Source organism: Corythoichthys intestinalis, chromosome 17 (genome assembly GCF_030265065.1).
Source record: "Corythoichthys intestinalis isolate RoL2023-P3 chromosome 17, ASM3026506v1, whole genome shotgun sequence".
Taxonomy (NCBI): Eukaryota; Metazoa; Chordata; class Actinopteri; order Syngnathiformes; family Syngnathidae; genus Corythoichthys; species Corythoichthys intestinalis.
The window spans coordinates 33858160-33870574 of NC_080411.1; the positions used below are offsets into that span (position 1 = coordinate 33858160).

Below are 12415 nucleotides of genomic sequence, written 5' to 3' on the forward strand. Positions count from 1 at the left end.
CTAACAAGTAGGCATACCGTGCTACCTAAATTGTTATCAAGGAGGTGACTTCTTTTAGCGGCACAACTGTGTGGCCGTGTTTGACTCGCAAACTTGTGTACTTTTGTCTCGTTTGTGTCCTGTGTGTATGATGTGTACTGTCCTTGAACATCATTATCGTAATCACATTTTGTCTCCAGTACATGACAAGAGTGCAGTGAGTCCTCCCTTGTCCTTGTTTATCTTTTGTCCAGGTAAACTTTCTTCCCAATTAATACTTTTCTTTCTCGTCCAACCTTTTGTTTCTTGTCTACTCGGCTGGTTCTGATGAGCAGAACTGGCCTCTTCACCCCGGACATGGCCTTTGAGACCATTGTGAAAAGGCAGATTGGGAAGATTAAAGAGCCTTGCACCAAATGTGTGGATATGGTCATGTCTGAGCTAGTCAGTACAGTTAGACAGTGTACCAAAAAGGTAAAACAAATGTAGTAAATGGTGGCTCGCAACTTTTTATTTTGTGTGTTCTCAAATCCCTCTTCCGCAAAGACCCGCCACTTTCACTCACTCTCCCTCTTCTCCCGTCAACTTGCGGCTCGCTCCGGTCTCTTGTTTGTTTTGGGACAGAGGAGGGACCGGGGCGGGCCGCGGTACACCTGCCTTATCTTATGCGGTTACGTTTTGCTGGGCAGACTGTCCCGTGACAGATTTGTGCTCGTGAAGTTATAAAAAAGTGGAGGCTGAGTTGTTGTGAATGCATGGCTGCCAGGGAAGGGCAAGTGAATTTATAGTTTTTTTGTACAGTCAAACCTCAAAGTCATACACTTTTAAACTTAGATAAAACAATTTAGCAACAAATGTGGTTGGCAATGTCTCTCTGTCCAACTTCTAGCTGTTCATTTACATCATGATTGATGCTAACAAGAGGAACAAAATGTTACAGTCTTTTAAATTTAGACAAATTTACGGTATGCGTGATAAAAGAATAAAAACATTTACATTTATTATTTTATGATACAACAGCTAACTTTACACTATTCTTGACATTTATTATTCATTAAAATTAACCACAAAATTAATAGGGTTCTACCGTAATTTTTGCACTATAAGGCGCACTTGACTATAAGCCGCTTCCCGCCAAATCTGGTACAAAAACAACATTTGTTTAGAGATAAACCCCACTGGACTAAAAGCCGCCGCTGTCTTCACCATATTATGGGATATTTACACCAATAGATATTAACCGGTAACACTTTATTTGAAAGCGGCATCTTACAACTGACATAAGAACAAATGAACCACCATGAAGCTTTGAACCAATTGGCTGCAAAGCTTCATTTGACCATCACTGCTCCTTTGAGATAGACAGTCAATCTCTGCTGCCACCTGCTGTCAACACTGCTGTTGTTCAACATGCCTCCTAACATGCATTGCAGCACTACAGATGTAAATAACAATCAAAATTTATGTTCTGTGCCAATTATTTCTTCAGTTACTGTTCCAGTTGTTTCATTAATTGCTAATTATAGTATTTGGCAACTCTTTATTTGACAGTGGCGCCATAAGATGGTCATTAGACCATTATGAGTTTGACAGCACACTGTCAAGAGCATTAATGAATGCTTATAACAGATGTCATTGAGTGTTATCTGGCAAATAATCTCACTTTTGAATGGATGTAAAGGATCCAAGCTGGACATAAATGGAGTTAGTGACACTTAATGGCATAAGCATTCAGTAATGCCCGTGATGGTGTCGTTTCATAATTTTGACGGTCTTATAATGCTGTTGTCAAATAAAGTGTTACCTATTAACCCAAATAAATCAACAAATAAGCCACACTGGACCAGAGGTTGCGCTAGACTTTTTCGTTGTCTGTCATTTTGACTGACAGGGTCATAAAAATCCGGTCATAATCTATTTTTACCCGTCACTTAAAGTTTTAAAATGATAATAATGACATATTCAATAGTATTTAGTTTTCATTCATTTTTAATTAATATTCTGTCCGAACAAGCTTAACAGAGAATCCACACCGTGCCATCACACATCAGGCAGATGAATATGCAACTTTTTCTCCGCAGTGACAAAAACAGCTGACTGTGGCCCCAGTAGGTAGGCTACAAATGGAACAATGAAATTAACAGTTCACCTGCTGTGGCCTGAACGCAGTCTCACACTTTCCTCCTGGTGCGCATGGACTTGAATTGCGTGCCCGCTTGTGCATAATCAAATGTCTCAAGAAGAAACTTTTTTGAAGAAACTTCGGACACTCAGTTGCCTTGACATTTTTCCGAGTAAGGCCAACGACGTCATGCATCAAAAGAGACAATAGCTAATTAATATGCTCACTCGCCACCCTGTGGTCTGGGGTGTGAATTGCAACCTGTCAAAATGACAGATGGACTTCAGTTTTTTCCGTCACCGTTTTAAAAAAACGGTCAACGACGGAAAATATTCGGTTAACGCGACCCCTGCACTGGACTATAAGCCGCAGGATTCAAAATGAAGGAAAAAAGTAGCAGTTTATAGTTCAAAAATTATGGTATATATTAGATTAAATATTTAAATTCATGCAGTGATATTATGCCAAAGCTTTAAATTATATTTTTCCGAAATGTATATATCTAATATAGATTTTTACATTTGATTTTTTTTCATTCAATGTCAAGGTTATAATGTTTCAATAATAATTATTATTACTTTCTTGAAATTTTTATTTTACGATCAAATTACGATCAAAGTTTTTTTGTTTTTTATTGTCATGTACGTATTACTACGAAATATTAAGGTCACACAAGGGGAAAAAAAAGCTTTCGAGACTAAAGTTGTTATGTACTTCCTCAATCTAAGTACATTTAAGGCCGAGACCTGAGTGGAACAACACTTCTTTATTCAGTGTGCTTCTCACAACTAATCACAGAGGTTCCTTTTTACCGTAATACCACACCCAGAGGGAGCACATACCAGACCCACAGGGCAACAACTATGGCAACAGCAGTGTGACATAAATATGTTACAAAAATCGTATATTACAAGATTTAAGTCATAATATTACGAGATTCAGATCATAACACTTAATTTCCTGAGATTAAAATGGTAATATGAGAATTTAATATTCCTTCAATTATTTTGCAATCATATTATTATTTTGTTCCAAAGCTTGGTCCTGCGATTGCTCGTCCCTGTCCTATATTAATTGACTTGAAAAATAATTTAGAAAAAAAAAAAGAATGAATAAATACATAGAAACCAAAATAAATCTGTACAATGGATAATAATAAAGATAATAAACAAAAAAATAGCCGATATGAGAATCAAGTCGTAATACTCCAACACTTAATTCATGCGTCGTAATATTATGACACTAAAGTTGTAATATTACATAACTTTACGTACTTCACATAATATGTATTGCTGGTATGGCTAAGTCATAAATTCGTAATCGTATGTACTTTACTAGAACCAATGTTCATTCTAATGACACACTTGAAAACTGACACTGTCTGCCTTTGACGTCACTACACGTCCCATCCATCTGAACTGGGAGGGTTGGCAGCGAATGAATGAATTGTTCATTCGCTGCCACCCTCCCAGTTTAAATAGATGGGACGTTTAAATGAGTGATAAAGTCATTTAAAAAGTTTTAATTTCGTTTTTAAGATCTACGTGATTGAACTTACAAAGTAAACTGGCAACCATGTTGAATGACCTCAGCCTTCATATTTGCGTGTCTGTGTGTGTGTGTGTGTGTGTGTGTGTGAGACCACAGCCGTGCACCTGCAATATAAAGGACCCAATTTTATTTATTAATTTTTTTAACATGTGTGACCAAATTCGAACTCGACTGTGACTTCGGCCTTCAAATTCCAAACCGAAGGCCTCTACCGGGATGCCGCATGTTATTTTTGGGATACGGCGCGTGGAAAGGGAGGGGGTTCAGGAAGAGGCGCCTCGCACGGCTGCGGTCTCGCTTTATCTAGCGTCTCGTCCCGCAGAGAAAAAAAAGTCTCACTCGCATTTTCTTCCGTGCTGTTTTATCTTCCCGCTCATCTCTCCTCTTCTTTTTCATCCCAAATAAGTTGCCTTTCTCTCCCAATCTTCTTTTGCTTCTCCATTCCCTATCCCGCCTTTTTAAAAACATTTATTTTCTTTCAACGTTGTCTCCCGTGCCGCCTACCTATCCCTACAGGACGGGTCTGTTCACCCCTGACCTGGCCTTTGAGGCAATAGTGAAAAAGCAGATCCAAAAACTGAAGGAGCCCACACTGAAGTGTGTAGACATGGTTGTAAGCGAGCTCATCTTCACCATTCAAAAGTGTAGTCAAAAGGTAAAGATAAGAGAAAGACATTTTGTTATCTCTTTGTAAAGTGTGCAGGTAGGGGAAGACCGATGGCTGGGCTTTTTAGTTGCTCTGATGATTGACTTTTGCTCACTTTTTGCCATTGACGACCATAGTCGTCAAATGGATTGGACGTCAACTGGTGATAAACTCAATTAAATTCTAAAAAGAGGGATGATAGGACATCTACGAGTGATAAAGTAATTTAAATCCTTAGCAAAATGAGGATTGGGCACCACATGATAGGATGTCTATCATAGGCAACGGCAGTGAAAGAGTTAAGCAGGATAAAGTTAGCATACAGTAAAACATCAAGCACCTCCTTTCTGGTACTAATGCAATTTAAAAAGGAAAATAAATGGTTTTAATGTAAAATTTGGTAATGTAGACATAGAAAAAAAATAAAGCATAGCCATAGACTTGATATTGACGGAAGACGGGGCCGATTAATAGGGTGCCTGCATTGTTGGCGTGGCCGTCAAAGCTGACCGAATGGAATCACAGACAAAGAGCTTTTTTGGTTAAAAATTCTTGTGAATAAATGGTTAAATCCCTGAATTCTTTATAGATATGGATGCAAAACAGTCTCCATTTTTGGTTAAAAGCAAAAAAAAACAAAAAAACAAAAAAAAAAACGTGCAGTTAGCTTTTATTTTCCGTAAATATGTCGAAGTACGATGCTAGTCTGTTAGTCAATGTGGCGGCCGCCTTATGCAAACAGGAAAATTCTGGTGAATAAATGCTTGAATCCCTGAATTCTTTATAGACATGAACGTAAAACAATCTCAATTCTTGATTAAAAGCGGGAAAAAAAAGTGCAGTTAGGTAGTTATTTTACATAAATATGTCGAAGGATGATGCTAGTCTGTTAGACAATGTGGCGGCCGCCTTACAAGCTTTTTACGTTGAAAATTCTTGTGAAAAAAACGAAAAGTTTAATAATTACTTTAAATCCTCGAATAAATCACTCCTGAGACAATCGTTCCTGTTCATATGCAGTACGGCTTTCGTACTTTTTCAACCTAAATCTGGTGTTGGATCGCTGCATGTGTTGCTGCGACCGACTGCGAATAACTGAAGCGGATTGTGGGATGGCCCCCTACTTGAAGGCGTGGAGCAGTGAAGGTGGAATCTGGCTTGTCATTATCATTATGAAGTCTATGGCATAGCATGTTAGCTTTCACCAAAATTTTTAGACTTTTATCGAAAGCTGTTCGTAACAACAACAAAAAATAACAAAAAAATTATATTCTAATTCTATACATTTTATGTTTTGATTTATTGTCTATGCTAGCAAGGCTATTTTAAGTCTAGTGATTTTAATTCACTTTTTTGTGTATTCTATGCTGAAGGACTTTTTTACACTTTGAGTATTCCCAATTGGCTTCAGTTTTACTTAAATGTGCTTTAGCGGCATACATTTGGGCATTCATATATACATAGACATACATACATACATACACACAAAAAAAGCATAAAGATATTTTATTTTTTTTAGAGCTAGCCAATGGTTACTAATTTTAATTGTCAAAGCCATAATTTTTATATATTATATTATATTATATTATATTATATTATATTATATTATATTATATCACAGGAATCCTTTGTTTTTCGCGGTTAATGGGGATCATAACCCGCCGCGATAAGTGAAAAACCGCGAAGTAGTGCACCCAAAAAAAAAAAATTTTTTTTCTTCCAGATTTAGCATTGGAAAGAGATACATATAAGACATGTTTTTTCACTTTTGCCCTATTTTCCCCAAAGTATAATTCCAAAAAAAAAAAAAAAAAAAAAAAAAAAAAAAAAAAAAATATATATATATATATATATATATATATATATATATATATATATATATATATATATATATATATATATTTTTTTTTTAAGCACTTCAAATTTATTAATTATTATAAGTTTTACACGTTACTGTCCCACCAAATCATTTTTAAACAAGAACAAGGTAGGAGTAGAAAAATGCTTGGCTTTATTAAATGCTTAACTGACTTCAGTCTACTCTCATCCGCTCGGACACTTACACACAATGAGTTGCCACAGCAACTGTTTAACAAGTTAAACGATGATTGACCCATGCGGCGCTTCAGAAGTTCATGATCCGGCAAGATCAAAAACACATTCATCTGTCAATCATCGTTAACTTTAATAAACAACTCCAGCGCGCGTGCACTGCCTGACGAACAAGGAGCAGGGAGGGAGCGAGAGGGTGACTGTGCGATCGTTTTTTTGTTGTTGTTTTTTTTTTGAAAAAAAATCCGCGATGGAATGAGGGCGCGAAGTTTGAAGCGCAAAGTAGCGAGGGATCACTGTGTATTATATTATAGTATATTATATTATTCATGCCAGCTGTAATCGGTCTTTCCTTACTCAAGACTTTACCCATGTGACCATTTAATACACCCTTGTTTGACTGACTTTTGTTTTATTCGCAATTGTTGGCCTTCTTTTGATAGCTTAGTACATTTATATCAACCTAATCTGCATGTTAGGCAATTTTATTTCATATCTGACCTCACCCTGCCAACAAATCGCAATATTTGACCCACCTTGTCTTTGTCAATCTTTTTTATGATCTTATTGTGGCGTGACTGATTGTGTAGCGCTACTCATTGACTAACTGATGCCCTTCCACTCTCATGCTTTTTCAGTTTGTTTCTACCTGTTTTCATTTGTTCCACTTCTATCCTATCGTCCTGTCCAACCCAGCGCGTGACCTCCTTTGGATTTCTCCTCTCTCTCTGTCACGCCGTTATCATGATTTTCACTTGCCGAGATTTACTGTGTTTAAAGATAGACTGTATTATTATATACAGTGCTTGGGAAAATCCACAAAGGGGTCAGTTTGAAGTCGTCTTCATTCCCCCCTGCCCTCAGTCTCCTCTTTGCTCCTTATGCATCGCATGTTTTGCATCTCTGCATGCGATCTTGCCTGCAACAAAACATTTATGTCGCAATGCGTCTTCTAGCATTGCTAACGGCAATAACTGGCAATCAAAATTCTTTTGGCTCACCAAGTAATCCTCCCAACTCTATATAAAAAAAAGGCACTCACAATATATTTTCAGTGATCTTGCTTTTGTATTAAATTAATGTTGCATCGATACCATTTTTTGGTGTTTAGCTCATGCCGATACTGGACGAAAAAGCCCCCCACATTTTTTTTTAGAAAAAACAACAACAAAAAAGAACAAATTAAAGTTTTAAATCCTTGTCTGCCATTGATGGCGCTAAACATTTAATATATTTGAAGTGGGAGGGTGATAAATTAATTGGTGGGAAGGTGCATCTTGGCCAATTTTATTTTTTTGACAGTGCTCCGCATCCAACCCATTTTTTCTGGCAGCCATCTTGAATAGGGCGACCAGCGATTTGAAACTAGAGGTCTAAAATGTACATATTCTGCAGCATCGTCACGCTGTTTCCTATTACTCGCAGATAGCGATTATATCATTTTAGTGCCATATCAGTACCGATACGAGTATCGGTATTGGTGCAACACTATTAAATCAACAAAGAAGTCTTAACAATACTATAAATCTGTATTTTCATTTACAAATTGCAAATTTCAGCAAGAAACTGCAATTTCTGGAGAAATTACGATTGGGCTTTGCTGTGGTAGATACAGATCTATCATGTCACTTCCTGTTGATCTGGGGACATTTCAGGGACACGTCCTGCTGATATCAGGTCACTTCCTGTTGATTTGGGGACGTTTCAGGGCATGGACGTGCATGGCTGTCGATGGCATCGATTTACTTGGGTGCCAGTTTAAGGTCAATGGGCTGTCATGTTAGATGGTCAAAAATCACTAAGACCTATGTTTTACTGCCGTTGAAAATGAATGGGAAATTTGAACGTAAATGGCTGTCAATGGCATCCCATTTGAAATGAAGGAGCAAATTGTTGGCAAATATTGGGGGAAGTGTAGGTTTTTGCCAAATTCTGTATACAACTTTTATACCCCTTATCATCCTGGGATTTGTAATGTACTGTATACATTTTGTGATTTGATCAAAAATGGTAGGAGAAGTAGCATTTTGAATTTTTGTTTTTCTTTTCAAATAACCTGCGTTTACGGGCGAACGTAAAATTTTGGGGGGCATTCGAATAATTCTCTGCATCGCGCGAATATTCCGGTCATATAGATATTTGAATGGTGCTGATCAATCAAATGGTTCGGGCTGTGCAACGCGCCGCAGAAAAGCCATTAAAAAAAAAAAAAAAAAAAAAAGAATTTTACTATATGTGAGTTTGCCTTGCAAAGCCCCATCTTACAAAAAAAAAAAAAGAAGGAATTTTACTATATGGGCATTTGCCTTGCAAACCCCTATCTAATTATAAAACAACACAGAGAGAACCATACCTGAAATTGCCTGGCACGGCCAGACTGTTCTCCCTGTATTTTTCAAACACTGAGAGAAATAGTCTGGGAACCATCCCATTAACAGCCTCTAGAGCAGGTACAAAATCAATCGACAAATCAGATTCGTTTATTTGCGTGACGTGTTCTTAACGAGCAACGTCACTCTTGCGCGTCGGAAGTCGTTTCCTCAACAACACAGATGGTGAACAGGAGAGCCGAGAATATGTTCCAATCCATGGTAAAATCAGTTTTAAATTACCAAAAACACATCGACACGAGTCATTGACAACAGTCCGTCTCGCGCTAGCCATGTTGAATAAACTCCGCTCTCCTCGTATGTTTACTTCCGCGCGCAAGTCCCTCGTCCTGCCCTCGTCGTTTTACTAATGTCACGTCTGCTCGTCGCTGATTGGTCCACTCCGCTGTCTGTTTGCTGTGGCTTGCTCCGCCCTGGAAATTGTATCCGCTGAATGGTAGCCAGACTCAATAGCTGGAACAGCGGTGAGTCTGGTGTACCAGGCAATACCTGACAAACTACAGTACTTCTGGTGGAAGTTCATAGCTAAATGCAGGTACAAAAGACACTAAAGTGCACTTCGCTTGATCAAGCACATAACAAATCTATGGTTTTACTGACGTCAAAATTAAAGCCCATGATTCTGTAGGATAGTATGAAAAAACTAAACTGTGCCTGTGAAGCAGAACAACCAACCATACCTTTCAAATTTGGCTTAAACATGACTGTTGGTGCTTGGTAATGGTTAGCTTGACGCTATAAAAATCGTTGCGTCCAGCAGGGTGGTTCCGCCAATGAACCCAGTGTATTTTTTCATAAAATCCGGTATGATCACCAAACGAGGAAGCCACGACTTGGGAGGTGAAAAAGAGCAATGACGAACCTATTCGATCCTCTTTGAAGATGCATTGTGACATGTATTTTAAAAGAGAAAAATGAATTGTCATATTTCCCATTTAATTTAGTGTCTGTGTCCCAGTGGAGGCCTGCCAGTGTGTGTGTAGTTGTGTGCCTATGTCCGTATGTGTGTGCGTGTCATTGTGGCTTTTCAATGAGCTCATGGAAAAAGCCCCTCAGTGTGCTGGGAAAGAGATGCTCCTCTGCCAGGAACATTGTTGATTCTGTATTTGTGTGGCAGTATGAAAGACTTTGCACTATTGGCTTCTGTTTTTGCGATTTGATTTTTTTCTTTTCAAACAAATGAACTCAACCAAAAAGTGCACATGACTTGCAATGAGTCTTGAGTTTCTCAACCCAGAACACTTCTTTTTGTGCGGTGTTTTTTTTTGTGTGCTTTTAGTAAAACTTTATGTTGTGGTTCAGTGAGAAATGTTATGTAGTGGTTGGAGTGTGCTCGCACTGGCACGTGCGTCCGACCCACTGTGCTGTGTGCTTGCAGCTGGCTCAGTACCCGATGCTGAGGGAAGAGATGGAGAGAATCGTCACTCAGCACATCAGAGATCGAGAAAGCCGCACTAAAAATCAGGTAATGTGACAACAAGATGAATTGAAAAATAAAATTTGCTCCTCCTTTGTTGTCCCGCCAATTATTTTATCAGGAGTAGATGTCCAATCTGTTTGACTGATTTCAAATGGACTGGACATTTATTGCCGTCAATGGTCAGCCAACGAGCGATGCTCATTGTCTTCCTCAGGTACTCCTTCTGATCGACATTGAGTTGTCCTATATGAACACCAACCATGAGGACTTTATCGGCTTTGCCAAGTGAGTCAATATTGTCATATTTAGCAAATATTTTTGCTCTTTGGTCATTGTTCTGTTCGCTTTGAAAATGTGTGTGGTCTATGCAGTGCTCAGCAGAGGATCAACCAAATGAACAAGAAGAAGGCAGCTGGAAATCAGGTGATAATTCACACCACATTTTCTAAATGGGTCATGAGCCTGTTAACGCATGGGCTTGTGCATCTCCCTCAAAAAAACAAAAACAAAACAAAACAAAAAATTATAAAAGTGACATGTTTTTGTTGACTTGAGAAAAAAAAAAAAAACAGTATATAAACCATACTGACGTAAACGTTATTCCATCTAAGATGGAAAAAATAAATTGGAGTGGGGCTCGAATCAAAAATGCAGTCGAATTAGAGACTTAATAATTACCATAACTTTTAGACTATAAGGACTATACCTTCCCCCCGCCTTTTTAAAGCCTGCAGTTTATAGTCCAGTATGGCTTATATAGGATACTAGTATCCAATGGCTAATGTTTGTCTTTCAATAAGGGTAATCTCAAAGTGTGTCCACCTGTTAGTGCTTTATGTTGGCGGAGGGGCTCAGAGGAAAGAAAGTAGAGTGCCAGAAGTCAACTTTCCAAACAAAAGCAGCTAAAAAAAATAAAAAAACAAAAAAAAAAACACCAGAAAGAAAAGCCTAATTTTTCGCTAGTCGTTTTTAACAAAGCAAGTGTTGCAAGAATAATTATAAAAGTCTCGGGTTCAACTCAGAACAACGAAATGTTAATACAACAAGATCACTGATTCACTAATTTCGCTGTCAATTAAAAAGGATTCAGCTTCAGACAGATAATCCAATCATCATGCAGAGAAGCAGAGCTTCTGAGCCAGTTAAGCCACGCCCACTGCCCATAGAACCCAGACACGCACAGTGTCCGATGGGCAGGATAAAACTAGCCTTTAGCCAATGACTCGTCTCGTTTCGCTGAAACAATGCACTCTCAACTCTTGAGACCCACAGCGTCCACACTGTTTACAGGACTGTGAAGCTGCACTAATGAATGAAAACCAAGCTACATCGTAACCAGTGATACAACGCTAATTCCGAACAAAAATTGAGCGCGTTGTTGCGCATATTTAGTCAATGACATTTACACAACAGTATACATTCGATCACTTATTTTTTGACATTTTGGGCAAAGCTGAGCTGCACTTGCAGTGTTAGAGCAATCACCACTGCTAGTATCACTATCGGTGCAAGACTTCTTAAAATGCGTCATTTTTAAAACTCATTTAAAGTGCCTATGACAGCAAAAAGCATGTGTATTTCATATTTCACGCGGTATTTTATGCTCCTGAATGAAATGGACCGCTTGGATGTGTGTGGAAGCGATCGATATACTTATTCAATTTTTTGAATCCCGCGCCATGAAAATGAGTGACTTCCTGGATTGATAAAGAATGCAAATGTGAGTGGGATAATCATCTTCAGTATACTGCCAATACAACAGTATGTAGAACGACTGCGGATTCAGCTGATTTTGTGGATTATTTTGTTTATTTTTCGCATCGCGCCAGCCCAATGTGCTGCAGGCTTTTGTTGCTGCACCAGGGAGGGGCATGTGAGCCGTTTTGGGTTTCAAAAAGTTCCCGTTTATTGTGGATAATGGCCGAAACAAGTCCAACAACTGTGGGACCATTGTGAGGTGTGTACGCTATATGTTTTGAATTATGTCAAATACTGGGATCATGGCACACGTTTTAATAAGGAGGTGGCTTGCATTTTGTGGGTGAAAATACTCCCTGTCCACCGAGAAGGGCACACGGCCGACGACCGGCGGCTTGTCGCACATCATGGTTGCCGGCCGATTGAGGTGTGCTCGCCGAGAATGCGCTTTCCTCGGCTTGGCCACAAGCAGCCCCCCGCTCCGACGTCGGCCGGTTTGCCCGCCGGTCATTTTCCAGCTGCGTCCCCGGCAACGAGCACTCCTGCCCGCAGCAGGG

The 12415-nt window shown here is 38.9% G+C and overlaps 1 protein-coding gene across 13 annotated transcripts in view; it reads left to right on the forward strand.

Annotated features, from left to right (window-relative positions):
- dnm1a (dynamin 1a) overlaps nucleotides 1-12415 on the forward strand; it is a 97672-nt gene that overhangs the window by 27234 nt on the left and 58023 nt on the right. For 9 of the 13 annotated variants that reach the window (XR_009061041.1, XM_057818193.1, XM_057818187.1 and 6 more), the window contains exons 10-13: nucleotides 315-453; nucleotides 10119-10205; nucleotides 10375-10445; nucleotides 10532-10583. Coding sequence is in view for 12 of the 13 variants with exons in the window: in XM_057818193.1 (XP_057674176.1) it covers nucleotides 315-453; nucleotides 10119-10205; nucleotides 10375-10445; nucleotides 10532-10583 (349 nt within the window). In the remaining variant the exon portion in view is untranslated. Of the gene's footprint in view, nucleotides 1-314; nucleotides 454-4168; nucleotides 4308-10118; nucleotides 10206-10374; nucleotides 10446-10531; nucleotides 10584-12415 lie in introns of all 13 variants that reach the window. The other 4 variants (XM_057818188.1, XM_057818199.1, XM_057818198.1 and 1 more) reach the window with 1 other exon arrangement.